The sequence below is a fragment of the Brachycentrus maculatus genome, unplaced genomic scaffold (assembly GCF_059751285.1).
Source record: "Brachycentrus maculatus isolate JH-2025_06_01 unplaced genomic scaffold, ASM5975128v1 h1tg000042l, whole genome shotgun sequence".
NCBI lineage: Eukaryota > Metazoa > Arthropoda > Insecta > Trichoptera > Brachycentridae > Brachycentrus > Brachycentrus maculatus.
The window spans coordinates 1,875,862-1,890,159 of record NW_028280796.1 but is presented as its reverse complement, the minus strand read 5'-3'; the positions used below and the strand labels follow the sequence as shown (position 1 = coordinate 1,890,159).

The window sequence follows — 14,298 nt, the reverse complement described above, 5'->3', positions numbered from 1 at the left end:
CAGTACATTGGATCTGTGATGTTACAAATGTGATTTATTATTTTCGTGCTTTAGTGACACTGCGCATTTGCTATATTTTTGAAGTCATTGGTGAGTCTCAGTCACGCACCTTCTACAATATAATATTCTAAGTTAGTAAAAATATTCTTTACATTTCAGATTCCCCCATGGTAAAGAGACCTTGTCGTTGAAGAGACATTGCCATTAGTTTTATGATTTTCTTATTTCTTTTTCTCTTCAGTGACTATTAGGTGACTTCAGGATACACCTTTGTACTGAGTTTTACAATCCCAGTTAAAGCAGAATGTGTGGTTAGCTTAGTGCATATACCTATTGTACCATCAAATATTACATCATTTTATTAGTTCCAATTGTGTGTCTCATGTGAGTGGAGTGTTGTTTCTTTAGTTGTTGATTAATTATATGATTTTGTAAAATTATCAATTTAAAACCCTCAATTTGACTTAAAAATTACCTGACAGTTTTTTTAGAGAGTTTCTAAAAAATTAAAGTTTGGAATTAAATCTTTACCACTGTTCATAAAATGATTAGTTTTTCTCAAATGATTGAGGACACTTTATCAAAGTATATTCCAAAATATTTTTTTTTGAGTTCCAGATAATCAAAATGGTCTCGTTTGGATTATGGGATTTGGCTATATTAATTGGTACATTGCTATGCATTGTATTTTATTACTTTTGGCGAAAAACTCTACACTTCAAAAATATAGGACTTAACTATGCTAAAGGCTATCCGATAGCAGGAAACATGTTGTGGGTTTATCTTCAAAAACAGCACATGGTAGATTTACTGCAGAATATTTATGATATGTTTCCAAACGACAGGTGATTATTAAATTGCTCGACTATTTAATGGAAACCACTTTCCAGCTATTTATAATTCCTAATTACTTTTCAGGACTAGTACCTGAAGTGACAAATATGTTTGGAGCTTTCAAAAGTCATATCTATTAATTCATAAACAGTTCTGCAGGAACCCCTTGCTAGATTTTAAATTGAGCATTTAAATTGTTTACCATCAATTGAACAAAATTGGCACATCCTTTGTTTCAATTCTCTCATGTGTCTTGTTAAAGATTGTTATTAACACTGGCAAAAACTTAATGAAACATTCATTTCCTGTTATTTTTAAATGTTTTATTTTTATAGATTTGTGGGAATATTTAATTTTTTGACACCAGCAATATTGGTAAGGGATCCAGAATTGCTTAGAAAAATAATGGTAAAAGATTTCGACCACTTTGTTGATCATATTGAATTTGCTGATGAAGAAACAGATCCGCTGTCGGCTAAAATGGTGTTTGCTATGAAAGGTGATTTTCTGCATATTATTATTTTTCGCAAATCGAAATTGACAAAAACAAATAATATTAATATTTTTTTTTAAATATATTTAAAAATTACTCTTCTGTTTGTAGGAGAAAGATGGAGGGAAATGAGAAGTACTTTAAGTCCAGCATTCACCAGTTCTAAGATGCGAGCTATGTTGCCGTTCATGCAAGAATGTGTTGATAACTTGGTGGAGGATATTAACACACAAATTGACAACTTAGATAAAGGTTCATCATCTCAGTACTGAATGATAACCCTTGGTTTTATTACCTGTTTCACCTTTCAAATATCATACATATCAATGATGTTTCAGGTAAAGATTGTTTGGAGATAGAAGTGAAGGATCCGTATACCAGGTACACTAATGACGTGATAGCTTCCTGTGGATTCGGGATAAAAACTAATTCCTTGAAGGACAGGGAGAACTCATTTTATAAAATGGCTAAAGAAATGACAATATTTACCTTTTCAGACATACTGATGTTCATTGTATTCATAGTTTGTCCATCTATTATAAAGGTAATAATTGGGTTCATACTTAAATATTATATTATATACATATGTATACCGACTGTTCCCAGCCAAAATAGCGTTAGAGACAAATGGCTACTTTTCAGTAGACGCATTTAAAACGCGAACTTTATTAAGTAGTCATATTACTACTTATTATAATGATGACATGGAATAAAGTCTTGGCAATAAGGGAATGTATATATAGGTGACTGTTGTGTCTCCCATGTGAACACTTAATGACACGTCTATAACTCAACTAAAAAAATATGCATCGCCATATGAACAATAATGGGCCTAGTATTTAGTTATAAATTTGTGTCAGTTAGACATATAACTATTGCGCGACAGTCACTTTTCATGTGAGCGGGGTCTTAATGAAAGCTGAAATTGAAATTGGTAAAATTTTCAGATATTCCGTTTGAAATTTGGTAGAACCCATGTGAATGATTTCTTTCGTAACATCTTCAGTACCAATATGAAGGAGAGGATTGACCATAACATTGTGCGCCAAGACATGATACATCTCTTGTTGCTAGCAAAACAGGGGAAATTAGTAGACGAGTCTATTCTTGACAATGTTTCTGGGAAACCTCAAACAGAATTCAGCAGAAAAGGAAATAAAATAGGTATATTTAGATTAGCTTCCTATACTATTACTTATCATTACCCTTTATTAGATTTCAGTTTTGTACTGACATTTCTTGGTGAAATTGCATTTTATAGAATAAAATAACAACTATGTAATTTTTTCCACATTAATTTTATTTGACCAGCAACCGGGTTTCGTCGTAACCGACATCGTCAGACTGGTCGTAACCGACACTACCAGTCTGATGAGGTCGATTATGACAAAACCCGGTTGCTGGTCAAATAAAATTCATGTGGAAAAGATTACATATGTAGTTGTTATTTTATTCTATGATGATTATCTGTCGACTGACAGGTCCTTTTTGCAATACAATGCCCGCATTGTATTGTACAGGGAACCTGAAGCTTTGTTGTGGAGGGAACCGAAAGTTGTTTGCTTCTGTTGCCTATTACCACATTCCTCATAAATTCAAACTTATGATTTTACAGTCTTATATATAAACATGCATTTCCAATCTAAAATAATTGACATAAACTGGCAGAGCATTTCTCAGCACGTAGAATTTGTGAATTGTTGTAATTTATCAGCGACCTCATAATTAAACAAACTAATGAAATTATTTCAGAGTGGGATGACGATGACTTACTAGCCCAAGCGATGGTTTTCTTATTTGCGGGTTTTGAATCTTCAGCCAACCTTGTGTGTTTCTTGACTTATGAGCTGGCTGTCAATCCGGATGTGCAGAGAAGACTACAAGAAGAAATTGACGAGTCATTAGCATCAACACAAGGAGTTCTAGATTACAATGAATTACATAAACTTAAGTATCTGGACATGGTTGTTTCTGGTGAGTTTTCATTATTATAAATAATTTCATTATTACTTTTGTGTTGTTATCGCATAATGTTATTCTTCTTCTTCATGCCGTTCCTATCAGAGGTTGGCGACCATCTTTTTAAACTCCACACGATCCTGGGCCAGCCTGATGAGGCTTGTTGCCTCTGGTATTCCAAACCCCTGTAGAAGATTTTTGAGCCATGATGTTCTTTTATGCCCCAAGCCCCATCTGCCCTCTACCCTACTATAATGTTATTAGGGATATTTTTTGACCATTTATAAATAAATAAATAATTCCAAAGTTCATAAATATAAATTATTTCTGCATAGATTTCAGAATCCAACCCTTGATTGTGTTATCACTGTACAAAATGTCATAAAGGTCGTAGCCTAGGTATAAAAAAAGGATATAATTATTCAACATAATCAATATTTTTCAGAAACTTTGCGTCTCTGGCCTGGAATCGCTAATCTGGATAGGATTTGTGTAAAGCCGTACGAACTCCCTCCGCAGAATGACACTACAACTAAAATACACAAGGTTCAATTGTATAATATTTATCTAAATTTTCTCTTTAATTTAAAATAATTCTTAAAATGCTCTAATTATTTATCGGTCAAATTTCAGGTAAACGTCGGAGATTCATTTTTCATTCCAACTGTTGCTCTCCACAGAGACCCTCAGTACTATAACAACCCAAATAAATTTGATCCCGAAAGATTCTCTGACGAAAACAAAGGTTCAATAAAACCGTTTACATATTTTCCATTTGGAAATGGACCGAGGCAATGTATAGGTATATTTTTTTTGTGGCTTTAAAACATTGAAATATATTGACATTCCACTAAGCAAATCCAATATTGGATTTGCTACGGCAATAGTTTCTTCGTGTAAATGTTCCCTTGTGGAACTGCCTTATGTATAAACTTGAAATGTATTTTATTATTGGAATATCTTTGGAAATGGTCGATTATTTTTTATGAAAATTTTGTTGGTAATTTATTCATTGTGATACAGGTTCAAGATTTGCCTTGATGGAAGCGAAGATTTTGATTGCGACCTTACTATCAAAATTTGATTTAACTCGGATTTCCAAAACTCCGGTTCCCATGAAGCTAAGGAATCATTTCTTCGATATGGTCGCAGAGAAAGGGTTCTGGGTCGGCATACAGAAGAGGAAACATCATTCTTAATTAGCGATTTGTCAGAAGAATGAAGATAAATAAATGAATAAAATATTACATTATATCAAATAAGTGCACCCAAAAACAAATGGTAACCAGTAGTATAATACAAGGCTTTCTTTCTATGAATATTCTAATTATCTTTCTTTATTGATAAGGAAATTTTATTTTTATTGTTATTTTGTTGATTTATAAATAGATAATTAACCCTTTCAGACATGAGCATGTACATAACAGTGCTACTCTCTCTATTAGGGTGGTGACTGACCGGAGCCATTTCGTCAGTGCGAGCATTCAGGCAGTCAGTACAGCGAGCCGAGCGCTCCATCCATAGTTTCGGATGCTCGCCGCGAGCGATGGTACGACGTTACATTACGACAAAATTCTCCGGTCAGTCACCACCCTTAAAATGGTAAAACTGAAACCGAATGTACATGTTCATGTACACTACTTATATTGTAGAGATATGTCCCCTACTGATTTTCTAATGTTGAGAGTTGTATGACTTCAAAACTGTTAAGAATTATGAAAATTATCATAGCTCATTATATTTAACAATATAATGTAACATTTGTTGTTGGGCAAAATATTTGTTGCTAATTTAATAAATAAGCATCAATCAATATATAGCTTGCGACCCCTATTTCTGTCGTCACTCAAGCCTTAAGCTTGCTTACCGTATCTGCAACCATTATTTCGCGACAGAATTATGATTGTATAGCAATAAAATTCATGAAAAACAGGAGTCCATGTTCCTTTTCTAACTTGAGCCTGGAGCTTACATGGCAGCAACCAATACCTTATGCCTTCGATAATGGCAACAATTATTATTTGTCTTTTTTTTTTTAATGTTTATTTATTACCATAACACACAAAAGGTTTATAGGTCTCAAGTTGAGGGTGTGATTAATGTGAAATTAATGCAAAAATCCACGAAGATGGAAGACGCATTTGTGTTTCACGTGGTTTACGACATCCAACCAGTGACTCCAGATCAAATACTTCAATAGAGATACAGATCAATACAGATCAAAAAATCAAGCCAGATAAGGTCTTCAGAGGGAGATATGCCTCCCTAAAATTAGTTTGTTAGTTTAATTGTTACTGATTATCTTTTTATGTATATAATTATGTAAATTATTATCTTTTTATTTTTATCTCTTAGTGTTTTATATGTTATTATAACATAAATGTGTAATTGTTAAATTGCCTTTATTTTTATCAATGTAACTATTATTGTTAATGTAACTATTTTTTATTATACTTTGTTAAATGTAAAGCTGTACAATTCCTGAACAAATAAAATAAAATAAAATGTATAACTTTTTTACTAGGAACATTTTTTCTAAAGTTTGAAGACTGATGACTTGTCAATAAATAAATAAACAAACTAATGTGTCGTTTTTTACTTATTTAACTCTCAAACATGAGATTTTACATCGCTGTCTCATAAAACCCCACTTTGGGAAGTAACTTGAGACAACCCATATATATTTATTTTCTATTTTTGGGCACTTCGAATGTTGGTAAATGGCTCGGAAATTATTAAAGGAAACAGAATAATGGACATATTTTCCTTTACATTTCATTGAAAAGTATTAACTTAATCCTAGTGGTCTCATGCTCATACCTTCACTACTGTAGTAAGACAAAGATAGAATCGAAGTCGTTATTTTTTAACGTTGATGAAATTAAAACTAACGGTTTCATGCCCAGCTACCTTTCTGTAGTGCGCAAGAGATGGGCTTCTCAATGTTAATGTATTGAATTAACTCTAGCATTCTTATGTCCAGGAGGTCAAGTCTCGATATGGGTTGTAGTGCCATCGGAGAGAGAGTTTTCATGTCCAGTTACCACCATTACTGCAGTGAAAGAGAGATGAAGGTAGTTAAAAAATAACGTAACATAGTACATATATTACTAAGGAACATACTCCAAATAACGATCGGACTAAATCAATGATATTTAAACCGTTACAAAAATATTAGTTCTCCTCTGCATTATATGATTGCTAAAAATAATGATGTAAGAAATATTCAGTCAACAATCTATAGCTGTTGAATCAGTTGTATTTGTGAATTTTACAGGAGTGCAGTGAACATTGTTTACATTACATATAAAAGTATTTTGTCTTTTATTGTTGATTGATAATATTATGTGTTAATATCAAAATAACAAGTAAGTAATTATTCAATACACTCATTGAATTAAGTTGAATGGATTCTTCTTAAGGGTTTTCTTGAAACTATAACTAACTAATAATAAAAATCAAAAAATGATAAGACAATTTGCTCACTCCTTTCAAGAACGTCATAAATCAAAAATTGACAATTTTCAGTTATGTATATTTTCGAAATGCCCAGAAAATGCTCTATATCCCAGCAAAAGAGGCATATTTTAAACTCAATATTTACCCGCTACAGGGCAGAAAGTGTTGTTTTTGCATTTTTAGAAAAGGTTTTTTTTAAATTATTTTTTGAAATATACTAAATATTTTTCAAATAGAGAAAAAACCTTCAGGTTTTACCTAAAAAGTTCTGTTCCGCAGTAAAAAGTTCGATAAGTGGCTTGATATTTATTTAATACATTGTATTATATTTTTAAACCTTAAAAACGTTCTCCTGAAAAATCAAGTTTTTTGATTTATGACATTCTTGAAAGGAGTGAGCGAATTGGTACTCTTTAATTTTTTTTAATTTTTATTTCTTACATTTAATAAAAACTATTATTTAAACTTAATTTACATCATATATATATTTACATCTTCTTACAGTTAACAAAACATTTATTTTTAAATTCTTTCCGACTCTTTTCATTCTTCATACATTCAGGCATCTCGTTATAAATTTTCAAACCCTTATCCATTTTACGACTTGTTTTTTTTTTAAATGTCTTATTTTATCTTTATTTCTAGTACTTTGTTCATGAAAATTCTCTACTCTACTATGTTCACGAAACTCTAAAATTATTTAAAACAAAAAATAGTACTAACTCTACGCTGTTCCAATACAAAATGTATGACGCCTTTTTTTCTATTCTTTCAAACAAACAGGCATTTGGCAGTAGGTAAAAAATAATAAATATCAATTTTTTTTTAATGATTTTCATAATTGATATCTAAACATAGATGAAGAAGAATATTTAATTATATTCTGGATATTTACAGGGCTTATGACCTTTTACAGGCTGAGTGATCACTTTATACATGTGGAACATTTATCTGTAGAATGGTGAATGTTAAGCGTGTATAATGTGATCACTTAAACCAGCCTAACAGATCATAAGCCCTGTTAGTACCCAGATTTCTATATTCTTCTTCATCTATGTTGAGACATCAAAATGAATAACTCCTAAGTGGAAAAACCCAGGTTTGTGAACAAGGATTTGGACACTCAAAATGTTGTGATTTTCATAATAAAATATCTTTATTTATTTTATTTTTAGTAAAATGGTATCTTTTGGATTACTGGATTTGGCTTTGTTGATAGCTACATTGCTATGCATTGCATTATATTATTTTTGGCGAAAAACTCAACATTTTAAGGATTTAGGCCTCAACTATGCCAAGGCACTTCCTATAGTTGGAAATATGCTCGATGTGTACTTAGGAAGAAAGCATATGATGGATATATTGCAAGATATTTATGATGAATTTCCGAATGACAGGTAAAAATAATGTATATTTATTTGTAAAACAACATTTCAAATTTATTGGATTGAAAATATACCATATACAAATTCAAAAAAAGAAGAAAAGAAACCTTTTCTAACTTGTGTTGATTGCTGATTTTCAACTGAGAAATCTATTCAATCAATATGTTTTCATGCCAATTGTGTTCATCAACATCTAGTTGTTTAGCCTACGTCAAAAAGGTTATGAAAGGTCAACCCTGACAAGGTTTCTCCCTCAGATGATTCCTTTTTGTTTATCTTGGTCATTTTAACAAGCTAGCTCTGCAGGAATACCTCATCCGATTAACTATTGTTTTCTCTACATAACTAATTAAAGCTTGTGGCTACATTGGTTTTTTTACCTCTCTTTGATCAATTATGTATTATTAAGAATTTTTTTTTTAAATTTATTGTAGATACGTGGGAATGTTTAATCTTATGATACCCACATTAGTGGTGAAGGATCCGGAATTGCTTAGAAAGATAATGGTGAAAGATTTTGACCACTTTGTGTTCATTGAATATTCATGTTGAATTTGCCGATGAAGAAGCGGACCCTCTGTCAGCTAAAATGGTATTTGTAATGAAAGGTTAAGTTTCTATGTTTAGTATTTGATTATTACCATTCACAACCATTATTTATGCTATAATCCTGAAAGTAAAAAAAACAGCATTAGAATTTCTTAATATTTTTATATTGTTTTTCATAAATATCTTGGCAGTATCTGTAGTGATATCTCACTGCCTTCTATATTATAAATACAGGTACCGTAGAGCGGGGCTACTTGAACTTCAATGTGTTACTTGAGCCCGGTACAAAAAAAATATCTGTATTTAGTCTACAATAATGAATGTATCGACATGATTCATTGTTTCCCTGGCAGGTGACACTTATTGTCACAATACGTTCATTATTGTAGACCAAATACAGATTAATTTTTTTTGTACTGGGCTCAACTAACACATCAAAGTTCAAGTAGCACCGTTCTACGGTACTGTATATGTTGAGTATGGATTATTTAAAAAAATGCCTAATCAATTCCAACTGTATTTTTACAAAATTTCAAATTCATTGTACCTTTACTGAAAGACTATGTAGAACAACTCATAAATACTAAAATCAAAAACTAAAAATAAAATCTTGAAACTCAAATAAATCCTAAAATTTATTCAACTTGGATGACGGATGCGTTTGTTCAATTAATTAATCAAAAGATAATAAGTATGGATTAAAAACTCAACAAATTCTGAGTCGACACAATATTTTATCAACTAAATCCCTAAATATAAAATATTTAAACATAATTTTACTAGAAATTTTTGTTCAATAAATTTTTATTGTCAAATAAGAATTTTTGTTTATTAAAAGTTATTGATTTATTTATAGGCGAAAGATGGAAAGAAATGAGAAGTACTTTAAGTCCAGCATTCACCAGTTCTAAGATGCGAGCGATGTTGCCTTTCATGCAAGAATGTGTTGATAACTTGGTGGACGATATTAATACACAAATTGACAATTTGGATAAAGGTTCATTGTATTAATAATGAATAATTTGACGTATTCATTCTCTATTTTGCCATTCAAATATTATAAATATCGATAAATTTTTAGGTAAAGATTGCCTGGAAATAGAAGTGAAGGATCCGTATACCAGGTACACTAATGACGTAATAGCTTCCTGTGGATTTGGGATAAAAACTAACTCCTTGAAGGATAAGGAAAACGCTTTTTACATGATGACTAAAGATTTAACAAATATGTCTTTGTTAGACATTGTAAAATTTGTGATTTATATAGTTTGTCCAGCTATTTCAAGGGTAATTTGATATTCATCATAATAATTTATTTTTATTGAAAATCCTTCTTAAAATCATGGTCTGGTTGGCCACATGCACCATGCTCTACGGAAAGTTTTCTCGGCATCCATCTGGCACCTACTTATGGATATCAAGTTCACAGCGGATCATTTGAAGTAGAATCAGTGGTGGAGGTTGACATATATCTTACAGCCTACTGTATCAAGCTTGTTAAGGCATCCCGAACCCTCTCCATCCTTACTAATTGCACTCTTTATTTAAGAGGACTCCCAAATTAAAGCCCCTAGTACACCTTTTACATACATTTTCCTTGCTTCTTTGCACATTGGACGCAGCAACCAGGAAAACGAAGGTGGCAAGGTTTTACTTGCAGATGATTTTTCACTTGCTTTGTAGTTTTGTAGTAAGGAGTGTTTGTAACTGTTTCCCTAGGAATAAAATTGAAAGAATTACCAATATTTAAAATATGAACTTCAATGCGTTTTCAGTTTTTCCAATTGCAATTCGGAAGAGCCGAAGTGAACAATTTCTTTCGTAATATCTTCACCACTAATATGAAGGAAAGAATCGACCATAACATTGTCCGACAAGACATGATACATCTCCTAATGCTAGCGAAACAGGGAAAATTAGAAGAGGACTCAAATGCCATTGAGATTTCCGATAGATCACAAACAGAATTAAAGAAAAAAGGGAGGAAAATAGGTACTTATTATAATTACATTACTTTACCATATTTGAAATTACCCCCAGATCATATTGTCAGCTAAAAAAAATTGGAATGTTGTTAAAGAGAGAGGCGATAGTCACAAACAAAGTCAAAACTCCACAATTGAATCCACGATATAGGATATTTGAAGTAATGAAAACCATTTACCTACCGAATACCAATTAAAGTACTCGAAAATGTAAAAAATACTTTATGAATGTGAGTGCGTGGTATTCGAGTCAAAAAATTATTTGTATTTATCAACCACTGTGAACAATGTCAAAGTCTGTCAAAAATGTGACATAAAAAAATCACTGTTTTATTTCCTTGTTAATCATATCATCAAAAAATGCTCCAATTATGTTTCTACATACACTTAAAAGGAAACCTCGATTTAATCTTACCACAAAGAATTCAATAGCTTCAATAAATAAATACACATAAAGCTTTTAAAGTTAGTTTCTGCAATTGATACTTCATTTATTAGTTAGAATAGTTTCAGTTAAGCTACATTTGAAGTAATCTTGTGATATTTGAATATTTTCCAATCCATCTAAATTCATTATTTCAGAGTGGGACGATGACGACATACTAGCCCAAGTGATGGTTTTCTTATTTGCGGGTTTTGAATCTTCAGCTACTCTCGTGTGTTTCTTGACTTACGAGTTGGCCACCAATCCGGATGTTCAGCGGAGACTACAAGAGGAAATTGATGAATCATTAGCATCAACCAATGGAGTTGTAGATTACAATGAAATACAAAAACTTAAATACTTGGATATGGTTGTATCTGGTGAGTTTTTTTTTTACCTATATTTTCATATTAACTGATATCTTATTTCGCCCTATAGGTAAAAGTTTTTAAAGTCTTCATATTTACGTCATGTACATTTATAAACTATTTATTGATAAATGTTGTAAAAAGACCAAAATGCAGAAAAAAAAAATAAATATAAAAATATTTCAATTGAGACAATGAGTTAATTTACGCTGAAGAACACTTAATTGTTAATGTTTTTGATTATTGTAAGAAAACATTTTCATTTGTACGATACATATGGTACATATATGTGTATACACACACACACACACATATATGTATATATATATATATATATATATATATATATATATATATATATATATATATATAATTGTTAATATTTCAGAAACATTGCGCCTTTGGCCTGGAGCACCTAATCTAGATAGAGTTTGTGTTAAGGAATATGATTTTACCCCCCCAAATAATACTACAACTAAAACATACAAGGTTTGAGTTATATGTTTTATTTATTTAGTTATATATTTACTGTTAATAAAATAATATGACATATTTAGACTCAAGAAGATGATGAGATATATCCTGAAGAATGGCGACCTTATCATGCATAAAAAATAAAGCGAGAGATACACATTTATTTTAGAAACATGAAGAAGTAGTAAATATTAAATTTTGGCATCAAACAAATGAGGAATGAAATGTGACATGGATAACTGTTCATCTTTGACCTATTTTAAAGTAAATTTCTCTAGAGATTTATAGAAAAAATGTCCGCTCTGTTAACACGAGAGGGAACAAGGGTGGAGCATCGTTTATTGCATTAATTATTTTATAGAAAAAATAAGCACTGTCATCTTATCTTCACAATGTACTTTTGATATAAATAAAGAAACTATAAGTATTATTTGCTTAATTTTAGGTAAAAGTTGGAGATATTCTCTTCATTCCAACTGTCGCTATCCATCGAGATCCTCAGCACTATAAAAACCCAAATAAATTTGATCCGGAGAGATTCTCTGATGAAAACAAAGGTTCAATAAAGCCGTTTACATATTTCCCATTTGGTGCAGGACCGAGGCAGTGCTTAGGTAAAACTTTACATTTGCAACTTTGTTTTAAACAAAACAAAAAAATATTGATTACTTCAAGAACGCCTGTACTTTAATTTTACCACATGAGGCGTTTATTTTAAAGTTAAATATTTTAATAATATCTGATGTTTTCAGTTTACCAGTTTCATTTATCAGGACAACCATTACACTACATGCAAATAATAATATACACTACACCATAGTATTATTTTTATGCCTACACTTACACAAAATATTAGATTGTATGCCTTAGACTGTTTAATACCTAAAGCTAATATGACAAACAAAATAAAAACTTATTTACATTTTGTGAGTGTATTTTAGCCTTAGGAACTAATGAATAAAAGACAGACTTTAAGCCGAAATAATTGTGTTTTTTTATGTAAAATATATGAGGTTTATATTCGAGATTCTAAAATGAACTCCAAAATGTATGTAATACTAAACAATTTCAACAAAACTTCAAATATTTATGAAGTAATACTAATAATACTTCAATTAAATCCCTAAAAAAATAAAAGAAATTAGAAGATATCAAGATTCTTTAGAAAAAAATCAATACCCATTACATATAAATCTTTTTAAAAATATATAAAAGAAAAGAAAAATACTATTTTACCATTAATCAAATAAAACAATAAAACTTGAGTGTAAGTCCCTCTCCAAGCACAAGAGCTCAGTCTCTTTTTTGGAGAAGCACAGTGAAATTAAAATTATAAGTTTACCATATGTATAAATGTATAGAAATTGTATCAAATTTTACTAAAAAAAAACTATGAAATAAATAAAAATGTTTCACTTTCATGACAAACATTGTTATTTTTTAAAAATTCTTATTACCAATAGCTAGGTACAAATAATGTTGTTTTGTTCTCAGATAATTAATTAACTGATTAAATTTCAGCTTCAAGGTTTGCCTTGATGGAAGCCAAGGTCCTGATGGTGAACTTGCTGTCCAAGTTTGATTTCATACAGATTCCTAAAACTCCAGTTCCTATGAAGCTACAAAGTCACTTCTTCAATATGGTGGCAGAAAAAGGGTTCTGGGTCGGTATCCAGAAAAGAATGCATGCCTCTAAATAAATGTTATAAAATATTTGTGCATGTTTCATTCACTTTTTATAAACATATTTATTTACAAATTGTTTTATTTGATTTTGATATTGCATCTTACAAAATTATACTTTTTATTTATTTTTTCATAATGTTGGTACTTTTTCCATTAAAACTAGTATAATTCATTTATATTTCCAACTCCCTATGTAAAATATATATATATATATATATATATATATATATATATATATATATATATATATATATATATATATATATATATATATATATATTTAATTCAAAAATATTTTTGCAAATGACCTAGTAACTTATTTAAATATTTAATTGAGGTTTGAATAGGTAAACACATTTTTGAATACATTTGTATAAAGCCGCTCTGATTTTATTTCATGTAAAATTAATTAAAATATTAAATTGTCACTTGGGACGCTCTAATCATATATAATGGAATATTTTTTAATTAAATTTTATCACTTTACTCTCTTATCGTACTGGTAAAGAATCTTGTAAGGAAGAGGTCCTGAGTTTTACAAGTTTTTTAACAAACATTATTTTGTTAATGCCAAATTTATTTAATAAAAATATATATATACCGATAAATAGTTTTAATTCTTGTGATTGTGTATAAATGATAAGCAAGTTGACAAAACTCTTTATAATCCATCTATATAATC

The 14,298-nt window shown here is 30.4% G+C and overlaps 1 protein-coding gene across 1 annotated transcript; it reads left to right on the top strand.

Moving 5' to 3' along the window:
- The first annotated feature begins 497 nt into the window (after window positions 1-497).
- LOC148312398 (cytochrome P450 9e2-like) lies at window positions 498-13,758 on the top strand. The gene is made up of 17 exons (XM_088277429.1): window positions 498-845; window positions 1,170-1,333; window positions 1,439-1,579; window positions 1,666-1,871; window positions 2,275-2,491; window positions 3,080-3,301; window positions 3,732-3,832; window positions 3,920-4,088; window positions 4,310-4,473; window positions 8,645-8,738; window positions 9,536-9,676; window positions 9,761-9,966; window positions 10,455-10,671; window positions 11,247-11,468; window positions 11,845-11,945; window positions 12,376-12,544; window positions 13,452-13,758. The coding sequence occupies exons 1-17, from the start codon at window positions 628-630 to the stop codon at window positions 13,628-13,630; spliced, it is 2,931 nt and encodes a 976-aa protein (XP_088133555.1). The 5' UTR covers window positions 498-627; the 3' UTR covers window positions 13,631-13,758.
- Window positions 13,759-14,298: the final 540 nt, after the last annotated feature.